This window comes from Gadus chalcogrammus, chromosome 11, assembly GCF_026213295.1.
Source record: "Gadus chalcogrammus isolate NIFS_2021 chromosome 11, NIFS_Gcha_1.0, whole genome shotgun sequence".
In the NCBI taxonomy this organism is placed as follows: Eukaryota; Metazoa; Chordata; class Actinopteri; order Gadiformes; family Gadidae; genus Gadus; species Gadus chalcogrammus.
This window is the reverse complement of record NC_079422.1, coordinates 6,688,888-6,712,769: the sequence shown is the minus strand read 5'-3', so window position 1 is coordinate 6,712,769 and position 23,882 is coordinate 6,688,888. Positions and strand designations below refer to the sequence as shown.

The 23,882-nt window shown below is 45.9% G+C and overlaps 2 protein-coding genes across 3 annotated transcripts; one reads left to right on the top strand and one right to left on the bottom strand.

The window, feature by feature from the left end:
- Positions 1–160: 160 nt before the first annotated feature.
- On the bottom strand, positions 161–10,063 carry znf384b (zinc finger protein 384 b). 2 transcript variants are annotated; one of them, XM_056601555.1, is made up of 11 exons: positions 9,873–10,063; positions 9,044–9,111; positions 8,669–8,876; positions 5,851–5,970; positions 4,580–4,740; positions 4,379–4,449; positions 3,317–3,541; positions 2,059–2,226; positions 1,895–1,973; positions 1,608–1,766; positions 161–1,494 (listed from the first exon to the last, which is right to left on the bottom strand). In XM_056601555.1, exons 2-11 carry the CDS (start codon positions 9,107–9,109, stop codon positions 1,012–1,014), a joined length of 1,740 nt encoding a protein of 579 aa, XP_056457530.1. In that variant the 5' UTR covers positions 9,110–9,111; positions 9,873–10,063; the 3' UTR covers positions 161–1,011. The 2 variants fall into 2 exon arrangements, with proteins under 2 accessions (XP_056457530.1, XP_056457531.1); XM_056601556.1 differs by lacking the exon at positions 3,317–3,541 and having other exon boundaries at positions 9,873–10,062.
- A 218-nt stretch (positions 10,064–10,281) lies between these two features.
- On the top strand, positions 10,282–23,776 carry si:ch211-154o6.3 (uncharacterized protein LOC563854 homolog). The gene is made up of 13 exons (XM_056601557.1): positions 10,282–10,738; positions 12,107–12,225; positions 12,793–13,076; positions 13,460–13,583; positions 15,097–15,218; positions 19,363–19,449; positions 19,754–19,843; positions 20,564–20,652; positions 21,420–21,642; positions 21,996–22,118; positions 22,391–22,556; positions 22,803–22,897; positions 23,032–23,776. Exons 1-13 carry the CDS (start codon positions 10,649–10,651, stop codon positions 23,118–23,120), a joined length of 1,701 nt encoding a protein of 566 aa, XP_056457532.1. The 5' UTR covers positions 10,282–10,648; the 3' UTR covers positions 23,121–23,776.
- Positions 23,777–23,882: the final 106 nt, after the last annotated feature.

Below are 23,882 nucleotides of genomic sequence, written 5' to 3'. Positions count from 1 at the left end.
TAGTCTAAATGGAAGACTTTCGTTATATGAATATCATATTGTTTGAGGGTCTATATTTTCTGGATTAAATTCAACAAAGTAATACAAATATACCATCAACAATCTGATTTTAAAACCATAGAAATTAAGAAATCCCGACTCAAAGATTAGAGCAATTAGATTGCATTTTTTATTTAAATCATAGCCAGAGAAAAACACACATTTCAGATGTGTCAATGCGTTTGAATATATAAACATAGGTATATTGGAAGTATAATAGCATTGATAACAATGTTATTCTCAGAACATACAAACAAAAAAGATTACATGGATCATAAACTGGATTATCACTTCTGCCATGTTCACGTGAAGTATAAAGGACTGTGACTGCATACAAATAGATTATATGGATTAACATTTTATTTTGACATACAAACATACTGTATATACCGGTTTGTATATATCTAGATATAGTTTTAGATGATCTTTTTTGTCTTTCCACAAATGGAAATATCTTTATCTACTTCCCTTTTAAGTGAATGATAATACAAAAAGAAATCATACATTGGGCATATATTTTTAGAAGATGGTAGAAGTAATGGCATTCTTGTAAAAACTGCAAGTACTTGTATGAAAGTACAAAAATACTTCCATAATGAACTATCAGTTCCATCACCATAGATAAAAGTATATTAATGATATATGAATGGAAGTGCAGGAAGAATAAAATAACACAAGAGAATCGTTCTCTTTTCATGTTCTCTCTTCCGACTGTATAAACCATCATTGTGATGGACAGACGAATACTTGAGTACAGTTTTACATACGCATCCTACACAATTCAGGGTTAGGGGTCAGGAAAATTCAAAGAAGTCAGGCAAAAAAACCCAACGTAAACTCCATTCCCCCAAACCGGTTTCATCTACCTCCACCATGTTGTGGCACAGCCTTCCAATTCGATTATTGCTTGTATCCATCAGACTCCATTTTTCCTTTTTTGACCACACCTCCCATTGTCCCTTTCACAACTCTTCAGGAGTTGAGGTGCTCAACTTGAATGGTTGACGTGGCCACGGAGTGACAAAGTTCTTTGTGGGCAGCCAGGTCAGCCACACTGACTGGTTTGTACTGGATGTCACCGGCGGTCACTGTCTTGTACTGGTGGAGGTTGAAGGGGCAGGGCACACCCTCCGACTGGGAGTAGTTGCCCTGGTTCTGCCCCCCCTGTCCTCCACCACCACCAACTCTGGGCCCACCGGGCCTCGCTGACCCATTGTCAGCATTCTCCCCGCGCCTCTGACCGCCAGCCTGGCCTTGATTCTGTTGGTTCTGCTGGTTCTGTTGGTTCTGCTGAGCCTGTTGGTTCTGCTGGTTCTGCTGAGCCTGTTGGTTCTGCTGAGCCTGTTGGTTCTGCTGAGCCTGTTGGTTCTGCTGAGCCTGCTGAGCCGCCGCCACCGCTGAGGCTGTGAGCTGGTCAGGGTTGTGTTTCTGCATGTGTTTGACCAGGTACGTCTCCTGAGGTGAGGACGAGGACAGGAAGACCAGGGTTAACAGACAGCGATTACACTCTCAAGCCGGGCACATGTCCTGATGTGGAGGGGACATGACTATAGGATATTGTTCCTTACCGAAGTGTAGGTGCGGTTACAGAGACCACACGAGTAGAGCTTGGCGTGTTTCACCGTGTGTGTGGATAGGTGCACCTCGAGGGTAGCTGCGTCCGTGTATCCCTTATTACAGTTGGGGCACTTGTAAGGTTTGTCCTTGTTGTGCTGCCGTCGGTGGGACTGAGTGGAAGACACAGCCTGTTAAACAAACTGAACCAAACCAATAGTATTCAAGCAGCGGTGTTCCGTTGCATGGCAAACAGCCTGGGACCATGCGTGACGTGCGCAGCCCAGTGGGCTTTGCTCACCTGTAGGTTGGAGAGTTGTGTGAAGGATTTCTCACAGCCCGGATGGATGCACTTATAGGGCCGGTCTCCGGTGTGGATCCTAAACTCATAAACAAAAGTTTTTTGTTTTTTTCTTCATCTGACCACAGATTGCCACGGAAACCCAATCCAGGTGATTGACTTACCGGTTGTGCTGCTGCAGGTGGCTGAGCTGTCTGAAGTTCTTTTGGCAGAAGGAGCAGGAGTAGGGTTTCACGCCTGTGTGGATGCGCATGTGTTGGGCCAGGTAGCTTGAGTTGGCAAAGGACTTGGTGCAGTGGGGACACTTGTGGGGCTTGGACTCTGTGTGGTTCCTGATAGAGGGAATCAATGACAAAAGTGGGTTCATGTGAGGGAAAGAGCTATATCTACATATATAAATACTTTGATTTTGTGCTTAATAGTTAAGTGTCAAATAAATAAATAGTCAATTTTGGCAACGAAATACAATGACACCAATTGTTCTTCTTCAATTAAGCCAAACCTAAATATATTGACCCGCATATACACAGGAGCATGTTACATACATTTATGTCACTTGGAATGGACAAGTGCAGTTCACGTAAATGTGAACAAAAATGAGGAACAGAAACACAATTTTACAGAAGAATAGCAGCTGGGGAAGCCAAACATGGCTGAGAAAAAAATGAAGCATTTTGATGGCAGTGCTAAGAATAATTCACAGGGACACCAGCCTTGATGAGAATTGTTAAAGCATTACAGATAAAAAAGGTTTTAATGCAAACACAAGGTAAAATTGGCATTCAAAGAAACACTAGTCAGTTTGAGGGCAACATGTTGGAGAATGCGTGTTAAAAAGCATAAGACAGATGCCAGAACATGCTAAGATAATAGGTTAACAGGGAGATCTCAAAGCAAGTTACGTAAACACAAGACACAAGTGCACATGCAAAATGTCATGGAAGCACACGCACGGAAAGAGACCGGCATGATTAACTATGCATTGTACAAAACAATATGTCAGAACAGAAAGCACTGGAATAGCAATGTGTAGCCTACAATGTGTGCTGAATTACAAGGGGTAAATACTCAAATCGTCAAAGGTTCCAATTTGAATCCCAATGTCCAACACTTTTTCTGAAGGTCTTTGTCAGAAGACAAATGCTCGTCATGCATACTAAGTGAAGACACACACACACACACACACACACACACACACACACACACACACACACACACACACACACACACACACACACACACACACACACACACACACACACACACACACACACACACACAGACACACACACGGACGCAATCAGGGTTCTGTGCCTCTATAAAAAGGTGGACTTTGGGGAAGGAGTACGATTTGCGGGCTGATCAGGGGGAGGGAAGTGGAAGAAGGGTAGTTGGATGGTGGGGGTGGGGTTTCTGCAGTACCGTGTGTGCTGCTGTAAGTGACTGAGTTGCCTGAAAGATTTCTGGCAGTAGGAGCAGGTGTAGGGCTTGGCCCCGCTGTGGATGCGGATGTGCTGGGCCAGGTAGCTGGAGTTGGCGAATGACTTGGCGCAGTGGGGACACTTGTGGGGCTTGGCCTCTGTGTGCGACTTGGAGTGGATCTGCATGTCTGACTTACTGAAGAAGGTCGCCGCACACATCCGGCACCTACAGGCGAAGACACACAGAGACGGGAGGGGCAGGATGGAAGGGCGAGGAAGAAAGAGCAGAGGACCCACACACAAACGCAAATACAGACATGGAGAGGGGGCCCATCGAGAAAGTATGGGAAGCGAAGAAGAAGAAGGGGAAAAAAGACAGACAAAAGGTTGGACACGACAACGCAAGGATAGAAAATAACAAATAACAAATATAACAAACAAAGATAAGTGTGTGAATGACATGAGCAGGGGAAACACAGGGAAGGTTTGAGAAGACTGAAATCAGTGCGAAGCGGAAGATAGGTAGGTGCTCCAAGGGTGAAGGAGAGAACGACACTATAATGTCAGACGACAGGTCATTAAACTAGAAGAGCATGCTGTGTAATGACTGGAGGTGGAGGCGAAGGAGGACAGCAATAAGGGTAAGAAAGCACGTGTGAGGCTAGCCTGAAGCGGAAAAAAAAGAAGCGTTTTACGAAGCAGACGGAACACGCGGAGCATTCTGATGGAAAGCTCAATTAACCAATCAATCAGCTCATTGCTGCCGTGGAGGAGGAGGAGGGGGAGAAGTGTTCTGCCAAACATGCGATGATGCATCAGTGTGTGGAAGTAGTATGTCTGTTTGTGTGTGAGCGTTTTTGTGTGTGTGTGTGTAAGATGCCAACATCCAGCAGTCCACCGTGCATATATGTAAGCCCTCGCCAAACATCTCTATGTTAAATTGGCCAAACATAGGACGTATGGACACGTGCATGTGTACTCTCATTTCAGAGCTTAAAACATGAGACACACGTGGCTTGCAAAGGAAGTCGTCATTATTTTACATTTTAGAGGGACGTCTTACCTGTACGTTTTGGTGCCATCTTTCGTGCGGTCCTCGTCCTCGTTTGACAGGTCGTAGGGGTCTCCATGGTGCTGCAAAGACATAACCCAATAAGATCCATGTCATTGTAGGACATCATTTAGTAGTTGCATTGCATTCAGGTGTACGACTACAAAATGTCTGCATGTATACATCTCTTTTGATTAAAAAAAACCTTTTTACCTGACCAGTAGCCGAAAGATGTGCCAGTATGAGGGTTTCGTTGGGATGTCCAGCACCACCACCTATTCTAGGCACCGACATTGTTACCTTCTTCTTCCTCCCTCGTTTTGAAGGGGTTGGCATGACTACGACGTGGGACGTTTCGTCCCCATCCTTTTTGTCTAATGGAATTTCAACAACAGAAGGGTTAGAAACACACAACCCCAATTAGGAAACAATGCAATGTTTCCATGAAATTTGGCCACGTCAATTAACAGACATGTATACTGTGCTACCAGGTTCTAATTGTATCTTAAAAAGGGTTGTGTGTAGGATTTGCTAGAATCTAGCAATGAGGTTGCAGATTGCAGGCCACTTAATAACCCCCCCACCCATCCCTTTCCAACGACGTGGGGAGAAGCTACGGCCTACTGTACTGGCCTGTACAGGTATAAAGTGTTCTAGGGTTACAAAAACAACAATTCAGATTTTCAATGGATTGTATTATAATTAAACAAACTGATGAATAATATATTCCCTTTCAGCCGAGTCGATTCTGCTAGATGCCACTTAATACACACTGGACCTTTAAAATATGTCAAAGATATAATAAAGTAAGTGGTCATTAATTAATACAAAAATGCTATGGGATGATGCTTCTTGTCCTTATTGTCAATGCAGAAAGCAACGCAAAGCAGTTTGTTGACATTCCAATGTCCCAGCTGTCTGTGTGTATGTGTGTGTTTGGGATGAAATATTTTGAGGACATGTCGGCCACCAAATAATTGATTTAATTTTAGAGCATGATCATGGGAAAGTACGGGCGCAAAGTTACCAAGAATACATTCAGTGAGGCAATAGTTGAGAATTGGCGGGAGAGGCAAAGTTAAACTGAAATTAACTGGCTGAAGTGGATATGTCTGCAAGTCTACAAGCATGGCTGCAAGACAGTTGAAGGAATCAACACAACTAAGAAGTCAGTCGATTGGCATGGCCTTTGTATCAGACTTCGTGGCTACGGTGGCAATGCAAATGCCAACTAACTTAACATTCAGTCAGAGAGGAAAGAAGGCATGAAGAATGTATACAATACCTTTAGAATTGACTAGTTATTATATAAACAAGGTTAATATTTTTTTTATAGAATTGTATATTATTGTTAAGATTGATATTTCCACACCAGTTATTGTCCTTATTGTCAGTGCAGGAAGCAACGCAATGCAGTTTTTCTACATAATTCAAATGAGTCCCAGCTGTATGTGTGAATCTGTGTGTTTGCGTGTGTTGGTTACCTGCATTGGCAGCATGTAGAGCTGACACTATCATGGTGGTGGTTGGATGGCCAGAGACAAAGGACTGTGAGGAGGTGGGGGAGACCAGTGTTCCCTGAGGGGTGGTGATAACCAGACCCGCTAACGGGGAAAACCAGAGAATCAACTGTCAGTACTGCCCACGAGAGCCTAGGAGTGTGTTGACATGCAAGTTACACATGAATAATACGTTTAAGGTAACAAAAACCTAATTGTTAACGTGTTTACGTGCTGTCTGGAAATGTGATGACAGGTCAATATAAATATTATTAGGGTGCCATGCACAAAGTGCGCAGGCAACCTATTGTAATTGTTTGTGTTTTTATTATTATTCCGCCATGTTTGACTTACACAGCCTAAACCGTTCGCACGCTTTTTATCACTTACTACAGCTGTAGAGACTGGCTCATGATTAAAAGAGAGCAAATACTGCACTAATTGGCCCTAAGGTGGAGCTATAGCAACAGTCCAAAAATGTACATATCTCATAACTGCTTTGACGTAGTGTCATGAAACTTTGTTCACACATGCATAACCTCATGTTGAACATATACGCCGCAAGAACCTATTACTTTATTTGGATAGATCTCTGACTATCTCGAACTTTGATAAAAACACTCAATTCCCTAATGATCCTAGGTATTTTCACTTAGACAAAAATCCTTTAGCACATAACAGCTTAGGACCAATGTCTTCAATCTGACATAAAGGGACGTCTGTAAAATAAAGATTAAAGCACCCAGGAGCAATTGACTTCTAAAAAGGCTGTGGTTTAAAACGCGTGAAGACTTAAATGCTTATATCAACATTAAAATGGACTCCAATGATCATGAGTCCAATACAAAAGTTGTTCAGAATCTAATTCTGAACAAGATAGACTCAACATATTTCCAATTAGGGCGTGGCATGGCATGCGACTAAAATCACCACAGTTCATAGACGGAATGTTTGATTTGAGCGGGACCAAATTAGTGGATGTTGGGGACCAAAGGTCCAACTGCTCAAGTAAAATGGGCATGTTGAGAAAACAACATGGCCGACAGAGGCTCAAAATCCTCCAAAATTAACTTAATGCCAAAAGACCAGGTTTACTTAAACCAATCATCAAAATGATATATCCGGCAATAGGGAGCGGTAAAACAATTAACTGAAAATGCAACCTCTCCAAATTGTACCCAGATCAGGCGAGAGGGGGAGCTAAATGCAGACAGACCTATTTTCTGACCTTTTTCTTCTACAGTCATGAAATCCTGTAGACATTTGTATCTACTCATGTTGAGCAAATGTTCCTAGGAAACCCAGAAACTGTAACCAAATGGCGGCTGGACGTCCAAATTAGCCCAATCAATGTTAGGTGACTAAAGGCAGGGGTTAACTTGAGTTAATCATCACCAAACTTTGGTTATTTAAAGAAGCATAGGTCAAGGTTAACCAGGCTAAAGTTCATCAAAATAGGATTATAGGGGGCGCTAAAGCAATCAATTGAAAACTTGAAGGAATCATAACTCCTCAGCCTTCTGACTTACGGTTATGACATTTTGTTCGCCCATCAACAGATCCAAGCTGAGGTTATTCTGACATTGTCAAGCGTATGCAAACAAAAAAGGTCTTAATGGTCTGCGTCAGGGTCTTTATGGTTTGTCAGGGTCTTAATGGTCTGACAGGGTCTTAATGGTCGGCTTTAGGCTTGGCATCCGTCAAATGCTGCATGCAGCTTTAATTTTGGTTTGATTTGTTACGCCTTGTTCACAATACATGCGTCCGTCGACGGATCTCATTGACTATGCATGGGGCGCTCGCGAAATGCATTGTGGTTCCATCCGTCCATTAGGCTCCTTGGCCTGCATCAAAAAGTTGAGGAATGTTCACCTTTTCAGGCAGCGGCGGATCCGTCGGTGGTTATGCAAATACATGCCACACGTTTCCTGGATCCATTTTGCAATAACAAGTAGGAAGAAGCAGGAAAAATCCAGCCGTTATATTTTTTTAAAGAAATGTGGAATGATAGGACTGTTTTTAGCCACCTGTTTGTGTCATCTTTTGTATTTATATCCACACATCGGCTTTGTAGCGGGAAGCGATTTGATTGGCTGCAGTATGCGTCTACAGAGACTAGTCCCCTATACGTCAGACACGCCCTCGTCATCCGTTGACGGACGCATGTAGTGTGAACAAGGCGTTAACGCGCCTGGCGTCTCACTGTGGTTGGTTAGCTTCGGTCACATTTCCGCTGATTATTAATCAAGAATGGGTAATCTTTCTTCAATAGACTGAGGGATTTTGATCCAACTATGTAACAATCTCCATGCTATACGCCACCTCGGTGGCTGTCACACTCCACCTAGGTGGCTTTTACCGGACTCCTCCATAACAAGGACACAGGGTGGTGGTTGAGGATCCAGTTCATTACCAAAGTTGAGTATAATAATACAGCGCAGGAGGTGTAACTACTGCCGTGCTGTAGATCTTCCCGAGTGCATGTGGAGATGGCTGGTTGAACCTGTGCACATTGATTAGTCAATGCATAACAGGTGTGCAGCCTCCCCCAGCCCCAGAGTCTAATCAGTCTGACTGAGGCCAGCAGAGGCTGCTTAAACCGGCCATCATCCAGACACGCCACACTATGTTTCCCATTTATTTAGCTGATGTGCAATAAATACGTCTATGTGAATCCAAAACCTATTTTGCTTAACTTAATACCGTTATTGAGCAAAAACATGAGATGCATCGCCTTTCATACCCAGGTAAACATATTACATGACACATTGATCACATGTCCTGTGAGAGGAGTGAAACTCACCAGCAGTCATGAGGCCCCCGGACGGGACGGGGACCACTGTGATGTTCTGGGTGCTGTGAGGCGTGTGGAGGTGTCCCCCGCCCTGCCCCACTCCATCTTTAGGACCAGGGATGGCGAGCACAGCGGTCTGATAGTGGGAGGACGGAGGGAAGGAACCACCCTTCTCCGATTGCTCCTTCATCTTGTTAAGGAACATCGCATTCTCAATCTGTATGCACAAATATTACGGGGATGTTAATGACAAACACTCATGACATTGATGATGTGTAGATGCCATTCTGGAAAAAGTGATGCTTTAAAATCATATAAGCAATCTATCTGGTAAGATTATGTAATAGTTTAGTATATACACAACTATTTTCTTCTTCAGCTTACCTGTCCTTGCACGGTGGGAATAGGAGACCAGAAGTAGGACGAATTGAAGTGAGAGTCTTCCATCATTTCTGAAACAGGAACACAAACATACACTTGTCTTTATTTCCAACCCAAAACTATGTAAACTCATTAAATATGGGCATGTCAACCACACCAAAAACAACAACCACCTCAACTACAACCTTAAATTGTTCATTTGTAGGGAAAGAATAAACGTGCTTATTCAATGTGAATGCTCAAAGTGCGAGTGTTGTGACAATTGCCTGTGCCAAATATCTATGTAGGCCTATATGTGTAACACATATACATTATCACAAAACGAATATATTGCATATAGAAAAATTGGCGCTATGGATACCTTACATTCACTACAGCTAAAATAGTGAACAGGGGAATGTGCACTACCATACAACCGCTCTGTAATACATTAATACATTTTTTTGTCTCCCGTCGTTGTGTAATATAGCAAGCGGCTTCGAAATACAAGGGAGAAGCGAAACAAAATGCACTTGAGTGTTTACAATAAGCTATGGTCCTCGACACCATTTCGACTGCATGAGTCCTATATATACGTGCTAGATAGCAGACATTGTTAATTAAACGTTTGGCCGAGGGCTATAAGCGCCTCTCTGGCGCGCTCTTGCTTAGAAAAGAATAACAAGCAAAGAAAAAAAGCTGAACGATAAAAAAAACCAAAGAGATGATGCAGAAAAAACCAAAAGACAATCTCACAGACTTCCGGCTGTCGAGACGGGGTGGAGAGTGGCTGGAGCAAGTCGTGCAATTTGGCACAAAATACTATCACTGCATGAGAAATATTGGTATTTACCGCTAATGGTCACTCCGTCCCCCTTCCCGGAGTTCCCGAAAACGTGAATAAATTGAAATCTGTTTAAAAATCGGTGTAATTTCAGCAGATCGGCGAGTTTTTTTTCCCCTTCGATTTTTTTTATTTTTTTTCTTTCTCGTGGAGCAGCTGGTTTGGTCTGCGCTCCACTTCCGCCGACTGAGGTCGCAGCACAAAAGAATGTGCGGACGTGTGCACGTCATTTCCGGCAAGTGAGGTCAAAGATGTGGCCCAAAATCTAGACGTACGCTTTGATTGGTCATTAGTTTAGGAATTCCAACACGGGATCGTACACCTTTACAAATTGTGAGTGGCTGTACGAATTGTATTTCGACTATATCTTATTTAATCTATGGCTAAATCAGAAGACCTATCGAAGGGATCCACGGTGGTTCTGAACCACTACATTTTCTTTATTTATAAACGCTCTCTATCATGTATTTGTGACAGTTTATGATCAATACAGTTGAAATAATACAAATACATAAAAACATAAACGCAGGTACTATTTTAGTGTATTTCCTGGTCAGCCCGCGGGGTGTCGCTGTAGGGCAGTTTTGGCCCACCTTCCACATCCGGCCACAGTCGGCGACACGTCGCTCTCCTTCGGAGCCTGATCTGTGTTTACATATCACTCGGAGACTCCTTTATTGACATACAATGTTTTAGTACTTGCAGGGGTGGAATTAATCTCACATTCAAAAACAGTCTGCAAAAATACTCGTGGTTGTGGTTTGTAGTAAAAACAAGGTGTCCAAATGGGAGAGGTGAGGAAGTTACAGAAGAAGTTGAGACAGATTGAGAATTTGGAGATCAAAATCAGTCTTGCCCCCGAAGAAAGATTTAAGGTACAGATATATCTGCTTCTTTCAATCTCTGCTCGTCTTTTAACTCGAATAGATGTTCAATACATCCCCCCCCGGCTCACACATCTCTAGCCATTATCTTACAGGGAAACGTTGGCGGATCGAGCTCTTATGAATTCCTTTATTCCGCTTGACAACACACACGTAACTATATACCCACCAGCCAATGAGATGGTGTCTTCTCCTTACGTGATTTGATCAAGAAACAGAAATCCTTTTGTAAGAATACCTCTGAATTCTGGTTCAGTGAGCCCGTTTCCCCACAGGCCCATAGGCAATAATGAAACAAGACAGTGTTTGGCTAATGGGATGTTGGGGTTTGTCAAATTTAAATGGGAGCTCTTCAAGAAAAATAAAACGACACCAACTGGGCTACAACTCAAATAAGATCTCGATCTCGTCAATGTGGGAAAGTGAAAGATTGAATCACTTCTTCTGGATTAAGATGTAGATCTGGGTCATTTCTCATCTCCACAGGTATTAAAGAGTCTGGAAGACTCCCGCTGCCGACAGTGCACCAACAGTGACATTTGTATCCGTAGGGAATGATCTAAATTATAAATGCACGCTAAGAGAGTCATTTTTCGACTATTTAGTCATTTAACTCTGTTATCCAAAGCGATTTGTTGACTTCAGATGTGTTATTAGGCTCTTGTTCAAGGTTGCCTAGAGGTTGCCTACTGGTATTGGGAATCGAACCCAGTACATTCCTGCTGTGATTAAACACCCTGGCTGCTACACTAAAACGTTTTTTCTAAAATGTAATAAAATATATATTTTTTAAAAAACAAGCCATGAAATTAATATTTACTGACTCACTGACGTCCACTTCCACTTCTGCCATTGGCTTGATGAGAACCAGGATGCTTGCTGTATCCAAAAGGAATGGCCGAAATATGATTTGGATGTTTTCCTAATTTAAATCACAGTGCTGCTACATTTGAAGTAGGACTATATTATGTGTTCTGAGGGCCTGTTTATTCACACGGTAATAACAGGGACTGGCGTGCCCCCGGATGACACCTCTTCCCCCTCAGTCTCCTACAAATTGACTTTGGCACCATACTTGAGGAAAGTCTTGTGCATATTCCAATATTCACGCCTTGCACTCAAAGTTAACTTTTTCAAATCTGATAGCAATTGCCTTCCACTTAATACCTCAATCACCCAATTTTGAAATGGAATAGCAATATGCAATATCTATTTGCAAGTTGCACACATAGCATGCATGAAGAACTGAACTCAGGGTTTTTGCTATGCATGTAAACAACTTATTGGAGCCTGTGCCTTGTGGTTTACCACCAGTCTGCTTTCTCCCCCTCGCTCTCTGTCGCTCTCCCCTCCACTCAGATCTCCAGGAAGGCGGAGCTGCGTTCCAGATTGGCTGAGCTCCTGCTGCAGCAGTCTGGCCCGCAGCACACTCTGGGGACCGTAGCAGAAGGAAACAAGGAGAAGATGAAAAGACAAGTGTAAGGAAGTGCAAGGGAGTCATACTGGCTGGGGGGGCGGGTGGGTGGGGAGAGAGGCGTCACTCTTCAAAAGATGTTAGGTTTGCTTTGAAGACTTTGATATGTGTGTGTTTTTATTTGTGTGTCTCGCCCATACACGGTGGAGGTCAATTGCTGTCAAATGTAAACAAGTACATACATTTATTGTCTGCAGCCCACCTGTAGGCGTCCTCGAGCAAGTTCATGTTGCCCTATGTGCACATCTCAAGGAATCCTGCAAAGTTAAGCATGTATATCAAAACTGTGAAACTCAAATCATCTTTAGCAATCAGTCCATGACAAGTAACCTAACCACCTTCATGGCACAAGTTTCCCCCGACCACAGGTGCGTGTGTGTGTGTGTGTGTGTGTGTGTGTGTGTGTGTGTGTGTGTGTGTGTGTGTGTGTGTGTGTGTGTGTGTGTGTGTGTGTGTGTGTGTGTGTGTGTGTGTGTGTGTGTGTGTGTGTTTGTGCGCTGGCGCTTCTACCCACTCACTGTATCCAGTTTGCATGCTAATGCCTCACTCTGCTGTTTGTGCGCTGGCGCAGAGAGGACGCCCCAGAGGACCTTCCATCACAGACGCCCACCGCCTCCAAGATCCCAAAGGGAGAGGGGCAGCTGAAAGCCCCGGCCGCACCAGCGCAGCAGAGTGCCAGCCAGAGGCAGACGGCACCGAGGAGGGATGGGGATGGTGGAGCTCGGGGGACGCGGCCAGACAAGGGGCCACAGGGGACCAGGGTGGCGGATCCCCAACCGTCGGCGGCAGGGTCACACGCCGGACCAACGACGCCGACCGCGGACGCCGAAAACCAGCCTCAAGCCGAGCTACAAGGTGGGCCCCTTGGGAAAGGATAGCTGGAGTGGTGGTCAATACATTCCACCCTGATAAAGGAGTTGTATAGCCGGCAATGAGAGGTGGGAGTCCAATTATCAGACCAAGCGATTGGAGCAAATTAGCTGCTTTTCTGATTTGAACATGTAGGCCTTGAGGGAGGCACCAGAGCTAATAAGCTTTCCTAGCAGGCAGCATTAAAACCAACAGACAACGCTGGCTTCCCCGGGGACCAGACCCATGTGAGCAAAACGAACGCCGTTCTTCGTAGCAGTGGGCTAATCCATATTGGAAGAGCTCTGGTGTTAGCGTAGCTTAGGCGCCCGATGAGTCACGATTGCTAATTGAGGAAATTATTTATGTTGATTCTCTCTTTACTCTAGACACAGAGTTGGCCTCCCTGAAAGCGACCTGGGAGAAGGCCAAGTTTCGCTTAAGACTATTGGAGGGTCACACCGACATAGTAACCTGCGTGGTTGCTATTGACAACATGGTGATCTCTGGAAGGTAGGCCTGCCGGGGTCTTGGTATACATAATGGATCTGCAGGCTGAATAATTCAGTTAATTGCTCTTTTGATATGCTCACTTGCTCACCCTCTTTAAGTCTATCTCACTCTCTCGTGGCTCTTATTTGCTTTCATCAAGCTCTCATCTCTTCCTGCTCTCTCCCTCTCTCCTCCTTTTTCCCAATTGCATTTTGCTCACTTGTTTTTGTTTTGCTCCTAATTGTAAATAGCTTGTTTACCTAGTTTGCGCATTTGAGTTTTCATACCCACTCTTTTGTCAATTAATTATCATCTCACTCACTCACTTACCCCTCTCAGTCAATCTCTCTCTATATGTTTACCCCTCTCAGTCAATCTCTCTCTATATGTTTACCCCTCTCAGTCAATCTCTCTCTATATGTTTACCCCTCTCAGTCAATCTCTCTCTATATGTTTACCCCTCTCAGTCAATCTCTCTCTATATGTTTACCCCTCTCAGTCAATCTCTCTCTATATGTTTACCCCTCTCCGTCACTCTCTATATGTTCATCCCTCTCAGTCACTCTCTCTCTATATGTTTACCCCTCTCTCTCTCTCTCTCTCTCTCTCTCTCTCTATATGTTTACCCGGTCTCTCACTCTCTCTCTATATCTTTACCCATCTCACTCTCTCTCTATATGTTAACCACTCTCAGTCACCCTCTCTATATGTTTACCCCTCTCACTCCCTCTCTATATGTTTATCCCTCTCAGTCTCCCTCTTTATGTTTACCCCTCTCGCTCCCTCTCTATATATATGTTTACCCCTCTCAGTCAGTCTCTCTATATTTGTTTATCGCTCTCACTTTCTCTCTATATGTTACCCCTCTCAGTCACTCACTCTCTCCATATGTTTACCCCTCTGAGTCACTCTCTCTCTATACGTTCACCCCTCTCACTCTCTCTCTATGTCTCTCACTCTCTCTATCTTCACCTCTCTCACTCTCTCTCTATATGTTACCCCTCTGGGTCACTCTCTGTTCACCCCTCTCACACTCTCTCTATATGTTTCCCCTCTCACTCTCTCTCTATATGTCACCCCTCTCACTCTCTCTATGTTCACCTCTCTCACTCTCTCTATGTTCACCCCTCTCACTCTCTCTCTATGTTCACCCCTCTCACTCTCTCTCTACCTGTCACCCCTCTCACTCTCTATCTGTTACCCCTCTCACTCTCTCTCTATATGTCACCCCTCTCACTCTCTCTATGTTCACCTCTCTCACTCTCTATGTTCACCCCTCTCACTCTCTCTCTATGTTCACCCCTCTCTCTCTCTCTCTACCTGTCACCCCTCTCACTCTCTATCTGTTAGCCCTCTCACTCTCTCTCTATATGTCACCCCTCTCACTCTCTATGTTCACCCCTCTCACTCTCTATCTGTTACCCCTCTCACTCTCTCTATATGTCACCCCTCTCACTCTCTCTATGTTCACCCCTCTCACTCTCTCTCTATCTGTTACCCCTCTCACTCTCTCTCTATATGTCACCCCTCTCAGTCGGGACACCACAGTGAAGGTGTGGCACGTCCCGACGGCCACCGAGCAGAGGAACCTGGGAGGACACAGCGGCGGGGTCACCTGTCTGTCAGCCCCTCCCCCGGAGTACTGCGGGAAGCTAGGTGAGACACACACAATCACACGCACACACACACTCACACACACACACACACACACACACACACACACACACACACACACACACACACACACACACACACACACACACACACACACACACACACACACACACACAGCCTAGGGATGAGTAATGGCCACCGGCTTGTCGTGTTATATAATTATAGCAGTAGTTCATCAAATGAGCCCCCACAGAGCGGGAACCCCGGGGAGCCGTCTGTCTGTCTGGAAGTATGTGGAGGAGCATGCATTTCATCCCCTCAACTCCACTACATTTATTAAACCTCTCTGTCTCAATCTCCTCTTACTGCACCCCCCTTCTGTATTTTTCCAACACCTCCTCCCCTTTGGTGAGGCACCTGATGTGAAAAGAGAGTGTAAAAACAATACAGCTGCTAAGAACTGCAACCCTTAATTAGCATGAGGGCTACCGTTAGCCTGATAATGATCTGGCATTTGGAGAAAAGATGGTTTCTAGAACACCTCCTCCCACCGTCGATTATGCAATCAATACTGCCCATGATTAGACAGTATAAATGAGACCCCACTGTTTGTGTACGTACGTGTGTGTGTGTGTGTGTGTGTTTGTGTGTGTCTGTATGTCGGTCTGTGGGTTTCTGTGTGTGTGTGTATGTCGGTCTGAGGGTTTCTGTGTGTGTGTGTGTTGGTTTGTGGGTTTCTGTGTGTGTGTATGTCGGTCTGAGGGTTTCTGTGTGTGTGTGTGTGTTGGTTTGTGGGTTTCTGTGTGTGTGTATGTCGGTCTGAGGGTTTCTGTGTGTGTGTGTGTGTGTTGGTTTGTGGGTTCCTGTGTGTGTGTGTGTGATTGTGGGTTTCTGTATGTGGGCGGGTTAGTAGCGGGGCCTTCTTACAAGAAATCAAAGTAATCAAAAGGTGTGGGCGCCAGAAAGTCGTAATCACATCAATTGTTTTAATATCCTGGTTAGCTCACACCTGGCCTCAACTACGACAGAGCAAACATGAACAACATATTCATTTAACAGATAAACAGCAGATAAGTCCCCAAATAAAGGAAAAGACAGGAGTGCATTCTGTATGTTTATGTGGGTTATTGGGGTAAGGCCAATGCCCAAATGGACTGATAATCTCAGTATGGTGTGTGTTTGTTGAGCTGAAGGTGAGTTGGGGTATGGAGAATGGAGGTGTGTGGCTGAATGTCATGAACAGGAGTAGGTTTGTTTCTGCTTGGGGGGCTTGTTTCGTGTTGGGGGAGCTTCAAAAAGCAGGTCAATGCACTATATACACGTCTCTTCCACGTGGTCTTTTAAAGAAAGTGTTGTAGTGAAGTGAAATGTATTTTGGTTCGTTTGAAATGGCTACTATGAATGCTTGTTGTGATCTCGGGCCTATTTCAAGGAGCACTAGGATGTGTTTAAGCTTATCCAGAAGTCTGATTGAAGCCAGTGCTTCCCCGAACTGTCAGGGTCTTCGGTCTCATCAGAGCCGATTTCAGTCTTCAGAAACAAGTTGACTCAATCTCCGATGGATTGAACCTGAAAATGCGTGTCGATGAAAAGCTTCAAAGCCAGCGTCTATCGAACCCTGGAACCGTGATTGATCAGGGACTTCCCACGACGTCGCTGCTGTTTCAGTGCTTTTATTGGTTGAAGTCTAGTCGCTTCATTTGCAATATGTCACCATAGTTGAAGTGTTTGTCAGACAGTGATTTTAATGGGTCATAAAAATGTCAAAATGTGCAAATAATAGTATATGAATCCATATATTTTGGAAGAAAGGTCAAGATCTAGTTTAGTATACAGCCTACTGTAGTGACAAACTTTGAATATGCCTCTATTTGCATTACAAAACAATGTTAATCTAGTGTATTAATAATTCATATTAATATTAATACTTCATCTTGGCCTAATCTCCCGTAGTTTGGTCCTGCGACCTGTGTCAGAGTGCGTCAAAAATACAAGACACCACGGCGAAACCCAAAAGCACTCGCTGCCCATACCCCCAGACCTATCAATCTCTGTCCATCCATAGATGCACATACTAGAATATGCGTATTAGAATATATATATATATACAAATTAATTACTTAAATAGCCTATTGTAGGCATGGGTTAACAGTCTTAGCAGTCAGTAGTATTTAGTGGCATCTTGTGGAACGGACTTGGCAAAAATATGATGTGACGTTTTAATTTGTGTATAGTCCCATGAAAATAAGCATCATTGTGTCTTTGTTGCCCTAGAATGATAACTTTATATCTTCATAGATAGCGGGTCTTCCTCCACAGAGGCACGATATTGTACCGCCTTGCTCCTACACTAGCCCAGATCGTACAAACCGCTCTAGAGAGGCCGTCTTAAATATTTTAAATCATAATTTCTATTTTACTTTAGCTATGACCTATAGTTTAACAGAAGTGATGACTAAACGCTACTCGATGCTGTCGTAGACAATGACATTATTCTGGATTATTACACAGCTTTATTGAAAACTAAATTCTGTTTGATTGGTCAATTATGGCATTCTGTGGTCGATTATTTCTGAATAGCAGACAACTGCTATTAATAACAGACCGTAGGCATAGAAAAAATATTTTTAAATCAATAAACAATAAAGACTTTTTTATATTTTGTGTTAAATTATTCATTTATTTAGTGAGTAGCCGTGTAATAATCTGGATACAGCAGTCTAGTCCTTTTTGCCAAATAAAACCTGATGATTCAAGGCCTACGTACTGGCACCTTACAGGCTAGTACAGGCCAACTAAGAGGACCCTTAGGTTGTATGAAAGGTAGAGTTGAGGGGAGGATTCTGTTGTTTGCAATCCATCCTATTTGGCCAAAGGAAAAATGCTTGGAATACAACAGTTTTGGATTCAACCATATCGCCCCTTTCGTTCTCATTGTCTCTACCAAAGAGATGATGGAAAGAAGTAGGAATGGCAGCCCTGGGCGGAGTCATCTCGGGGCTAACCTGCTATGCTGGTTTGCTCCAGGTTCAAGGCATGATAACTGGCTTGAGATTTGTCTAAGCTCGGTATGTGACACCACCCATTCTGACTCAACGTATCCGGTTAACCTGGACTCCAGCTTCATGAAGCAGGGCCCTGCTGCTTCAATCCTCACGCTGCTCATCCACCCCCCTGCCCCAGTCCTTTTCTTCTCCCGACACACACTTACGCACACACTTACGCACACACACACATGCCCGCACACATGCACACACACCTGCCCTCAATCTCATAATTGGCTCTCCTCATTGGCTGCCGTCTTCCCCACCTTCCCTAGTTTTTGTTTCCCAGTGAGGCGGACTCTCCGCCGCTCCCCTCCACCAGTGACCTCTGGTCACATGCGTGCTGTTTAGCGTTCCGTCACATTCGGTTCACACCATGCGCTGTGTATTCACGCCGTGCCCGAGGTGTCTGCGTTACAACCTGACCGTTTCACAGGGAGCCACGCGGAGCCCCCTGTCCTGTCTGGGGTCATGGCTGCGAGTGGGGGGCCCTCAGCGTGACGGTTCCGCCCCCCTTCACTGAGCTGTGTACTCACCACGGTCAGCTGCACGGCCAAACCTGGGTCATCATCGCCGCCCTGGCAGCAGCATGACAGAGTGTGGGGTGGGGGTGTGGGGGGGGGGGGTGTGTTTACATTTTAGCTTTGGCTTGTGAGGGACAAAGGCGTTGAAAGGGGAATTCAGGATTGAAACGGGCGCCACGCATCAGGTTTCTGAAAGTGTGTTTCTTTGTGGACCGCAGCGGTCTTTTCTTTCTTTTTTTTTCTTTTGGGCATGCTGATTTGGTCGGCCAACTACAAGGTACAGCCGTGCCCCCGCTGGAACCCAGCGGCACGCCCACACACACACACACACACACACACACACACACCGTACGGACTACACTAAACAGATGATATAAAAACTGGATTCCTCCAAGAACAAACAAAGCGCCCAGCTCGGGTCCCCGCAGCACATGATCAAGTTACGCCACGGCTTCCTCGCAACGGCCGTCCCCGCACAATGGAGATGCGGCGGTGTGGGGCGTGCGGTGTGTGCGCTGCGCCGCGGGGGGGCCTTGGGCTGTGTCACAGGGCCGGGTCAAAACATGGAGATCCTGAACTGAAGTGTCGCTGCTCTGTATTCCCCCTCTGTCTGCCCAGCGCGCACCCTGTCTCTGTCGGAGAAGGAACGGTTCATCCTGAGCGGCTCCGCAGACTGCTGTGTGAAAATATGGTCCTTAAGCACAGGTGGGTTGGCATGACAGGTCTCAGCAGCGCACGTGACGCGTGAGTGTGTGTGTGTGTGTGTGTGTGTGTGTGTGTGTGTGTGTGTGTGTGTGTGTGTGTGTGTGTGTGTGTGTGTGTGTGTGTGTGTGTGTGTGTGTGTGTGTGTGTGTGTGTGTGTGTGTGTGTGTGTTATTCAAGAGAGGTACCAGCAGCCCTAAGGCTCACTCTAGCAGACGGTGATGTGTGTGCGCATCACGATACGTTGAAGCCTGTTTCTGTTCCTCGAGTTGCCAATTAAATCCCCCTGTTGTCCTCGTGCCCTCAGGCCAGTGTGTAAAGTCCATCTACACGTTCAATGCTGTGACGGCTCTCTGCTTTGTGCCCGAGGGACACGGCTACATCATCTCCGGTTCAGGTGTGTTTACACGTGAATAACATGAATGTGCGCACACACACAAAAGGACATCATCATTTAAAACACTGCATTTGTGCATCGGTGCATGTGAATGATTTTATGTAGATTGTGTGTGTTTTGGGGTGTAGCCTAGTTTTAAGTGAGACATAAAGACAAGTTCATTTAGAATGCTGTGTGCATGCCTGTCAATGAGTATTTGTATCAAGTGTGAGTGCAGAGGGGTGGGGGTGAATTCATCGTTTTAAATGAATGCAAATAGAGGGGGTGCGAGACGATGTGCACCTGTTTACCGGAACGCACGCACATCTGCTTTAAGCAAACGCTGGTTAGCATGCATGGGCTGGCCCCCGCCGCCCCACTCCCCACGGCCCAGTCGGTTAGCAGAGGGGTGGCGGCGGCCGCGGCGTGGCTAGTTAGCTTAGTCAGAGGGAGAGGGGCTGACAGGTTAGGCAGCCTTGGTTCAGGTGGGATTAAGTGGAACCTGGAGCAATGTGCTGCCTGTCACACGTCACCCTGTGTTAAGCTCTCTCCCTGTCTCTCATGCCCACGCACACGCTGACACACACACACACACACACACACACACACACACACACACACACACACACACACACACACACACACACACACACACACACACACACACACACACACACACACACACACACACACACACACACACACACACACACACACACACACACACACACACACACACAGACGGGGGAAAGGTCCAAGGCTGGAGTTGGCAGACACTGGAGAGCTGCCAGTCCATCAACGCGCACCAGGGAGCAGTGACCTCCATCCAGGTGTGTGTGTGGGGGGTCCGACTCGACTTTCAACTGGCGCCCCCCCCCCCAGGCGGAGGGTGGTCAGACTGTTTTATTCATATGGAATACTTGTTTCCCTTGCGCTCTTCTTTTCTTCTTTTCTTTTTTTTTTGCCAAATAACTTAAAGTGTTTTTCTTTCATAGAGAGCACGAGTGAGTGCCTCTTTGGAATACATAATTATTGTTTTGTGAGCAAGCATGCTAATGTGAAAAAAAATGTCCCTTTCTCGAGGAAATCAAACCTCTTTTATTTCCAGCCTCTATTTTCTGCTCGCTCTAAATGTGTACCTAGTTTGTTTTCTTTCAAATGAAAAATCAAACATGTTTGTTAGGATGAAGGCATACCGCCTCAGCCAATTTTAGCGAGCGGACTACTGTACATATTTTCAGTTAAAAGGATTATTATAGAAAGACGTTTTAGCGCAAAGCCCAAGCTGCATATGCACATTTGTACAATTTGCAATCATCAAAAGGAAGCCTAGAGCATTACTGAGCCCCGCTGTTGTTTATCATTTTAAACCCTGGGATCCCTCTAAACCCCTAACGTGAACACCCACTGCCTTTAAGAGTACACAATTATACATACATCCACCCATGCAGCCGTGCGCACATCTCACCACACTTACAAAGACACACATGTGCATGTGGAGACATAACGCACATGTCCATGCATCCCTGCGGAATGAATTCCCAAGATCACCATGACAACCAACTCTCATGTCCTCAAAAAAAATAAAATCCACCAGGCCCAGGGTCCGCTGGTGTTCAGCGGCTCGGCGGAGGGCGACGTGTGTGTGTGGGAGAACCTGTGCTCGGAGCGCGAGCCCCTGAGGCTGCTGCAGCGCTGGGACAGCCAGGTGACGGGCTGCCGGGGGGGCCAGGGGGGCCGCCTGGCCCTCAGCCCCCGGGGGGACCGCCTCTTCCTGGGCCACGGCAGGGCCTTCATCAGGGTCCTCCACTGGAGGACAGGTGTGTAGGAGGGGGGGCAGGGGGGAGTGTGTGTGTGTGTGTGTGTGTGTGTGTGTGTGTGTGTGTGTGTGTGTGTGTGTGTGTGTGTGTGTGTGTGTGTGTGTGTGTGTGTGTGTGTGTGTGTGTGTGTGTGTGTGTGTGAAGAGCACCAGCAATCTAGAGATTTCTGCACGTTTTTGTGTGTGTGTGCGTGGGAAGAAAACAAGCAATCAAGAGATTTGTGCACATGTTTTTGCGTGTGCAGGTGATCACCACATCCGTGCGAGAGATGAAAGGAAAAATCAAGAGGGACGAATATTGGGCGAGAAATTAACACTGCTCTCTTTCCCACAACATCTGTCCAATTACCACAGGAAGCATGTCCAGACTGACCAACCACAGCAGTCTCTCTGGAGTAACAGATTGCATTCATCAGACACCGGGCCTTCTCATTGGCTCCTGCTATGACCTGGCCAATGGCCAGACCACTCTGAACAGTAAGTCGCTGAGTAAACTCGGGGAGCTGAAAGCCTCGAGCTGAAAGCTCCGGACCGAAAGAAGACAATATTCCTGTTCGACCCCAGTGCTTATCTTTATCTGATCCCCTCCCCTCTCTTTGGGTGTTTGTGTGTGTTGTATCCGTGTGTGTCTGTGTGTGTGTGTCTGTGTTGAATCTGTGTGTGTGTGTGCGTGCCTGTGCCTGCGTGTGCGTGTCTGTGTGCGTGCGTGCGTGTCTGTGTGCGTGCGTGCGTGCGTGCGCCCCCTCCAGTGTTCTCCCTGCCCCAGTGCAGGTACGTGACCTCCCTCACCTCCGCCGATGTTCCCAGAGTGCTGTGCTTCGCGGCGTGGCAGACGGGGAGCGGCGGCCACCGCTGGGTCACGGGGGGTCAGAGCCTGGTGGTGTGGGAGCAGCTGCCCGCCTCCGCCAAGCAGAGGTGGGCCGCACTACACAGAACACGCCCGGGACCGATATGGAAAATACAACGTCACTCATGACTTAATCGTATTCCCCTCATGCATATTCATACAGTGCAGGGTTTTTTTCTTCCCTTTTCTCAGGTCAGCCGCATAGTTAATCCCAGAGGTCTGGGGAGGAGGTTTTAAAAAAAGAGGGGAGAACTCGAGGGTGTGATAGCGGCGAGCTCGGCCGTGTTAACCCTTTGTTGGTGTGACGGTTACAGGGGTGATGTCACGGTGCGGCGAGACAGCCGATTGGACGCCACGCTGCTGGAGTCGGAAGGCGACACGGACGGGGATGAAGACGAGGATAGCTACGGTACTTAGAGCTCCCAGCGAGGTTTAATTACCGCCACTGGGAACGTTAATCATTGTGCCCATTGTGAGTACATCAGGAATAAAACCACGGCGATAGGGTCTGACTAACAGGGTCCCCCCCCTCCCCAACATTAGATGAAGACGGTGATGAAGAAGAAGACTGCCAATCCCAAGATGCAACTGAGGGGGAGTCAAGCTCCTGGCTCCGCTGTGTCCTTCAGTGAGCCTGAGTTGGAAAACACCAGAGGAAGACGCTGTGCCCGGCAGCAAGGAGGAGGAGGAGGAGGAGGAAGAAGAGAAGGAAGAGGGAGAGAGAGAGAGAAATTGAGTGAGTGCCGGAGAGAGTGTGCTGGAGAGAGTGAGAGAGAGGGTGCCTGAGAGAGTGAGAGAGAGTGCCAGAGAGAGAGAGAGTGCCAGAGCCAAGCAGGAGAGATAGTGACAGAGACCGCAAGCGCCAGTGAGCTTCAGTGTCTGCGAAGTAAAGAGTGACAGATTGTTTAGTGTTTGATGACACACTGGCAAACATACGGACTGCGAGTGTGAGCGTGAGAGCGTTTGAGTAAGTAACATATTGTTTTAAGGAGTATGCTGGTCATTTTTGTATGTATATGTTGTTTCTCATGCGTTTTACAATAAAACATCCCACTGTGGCATGCTACCCTCCGGACCAAACGAGTATGTTGTTGTACTTTGTCTCTGCTTTGCCACACTAAACAACGTCTGCAAAACCAAATCCGATTTTTGTTGTGTATCTTTAATTCGCTGCTCTTTCTTCCAAAATCCTTTCTCCTTCGCTCGCTGCGCGTGGTTTGTGTAAACATAATTTGACAGGTACCCTCCTGTAACCACTGCTTCCAAAATTAAAGTATTATTATAAACGCTGCCCTCCATCTTTGTTATTTGCCTCGCAAAATGCATTCTTTTTAGTGCTGGTCCATTTAATTGCCTTAGTAGAAAAAGGAAAAAATCCAAAGCATAATTAGCAT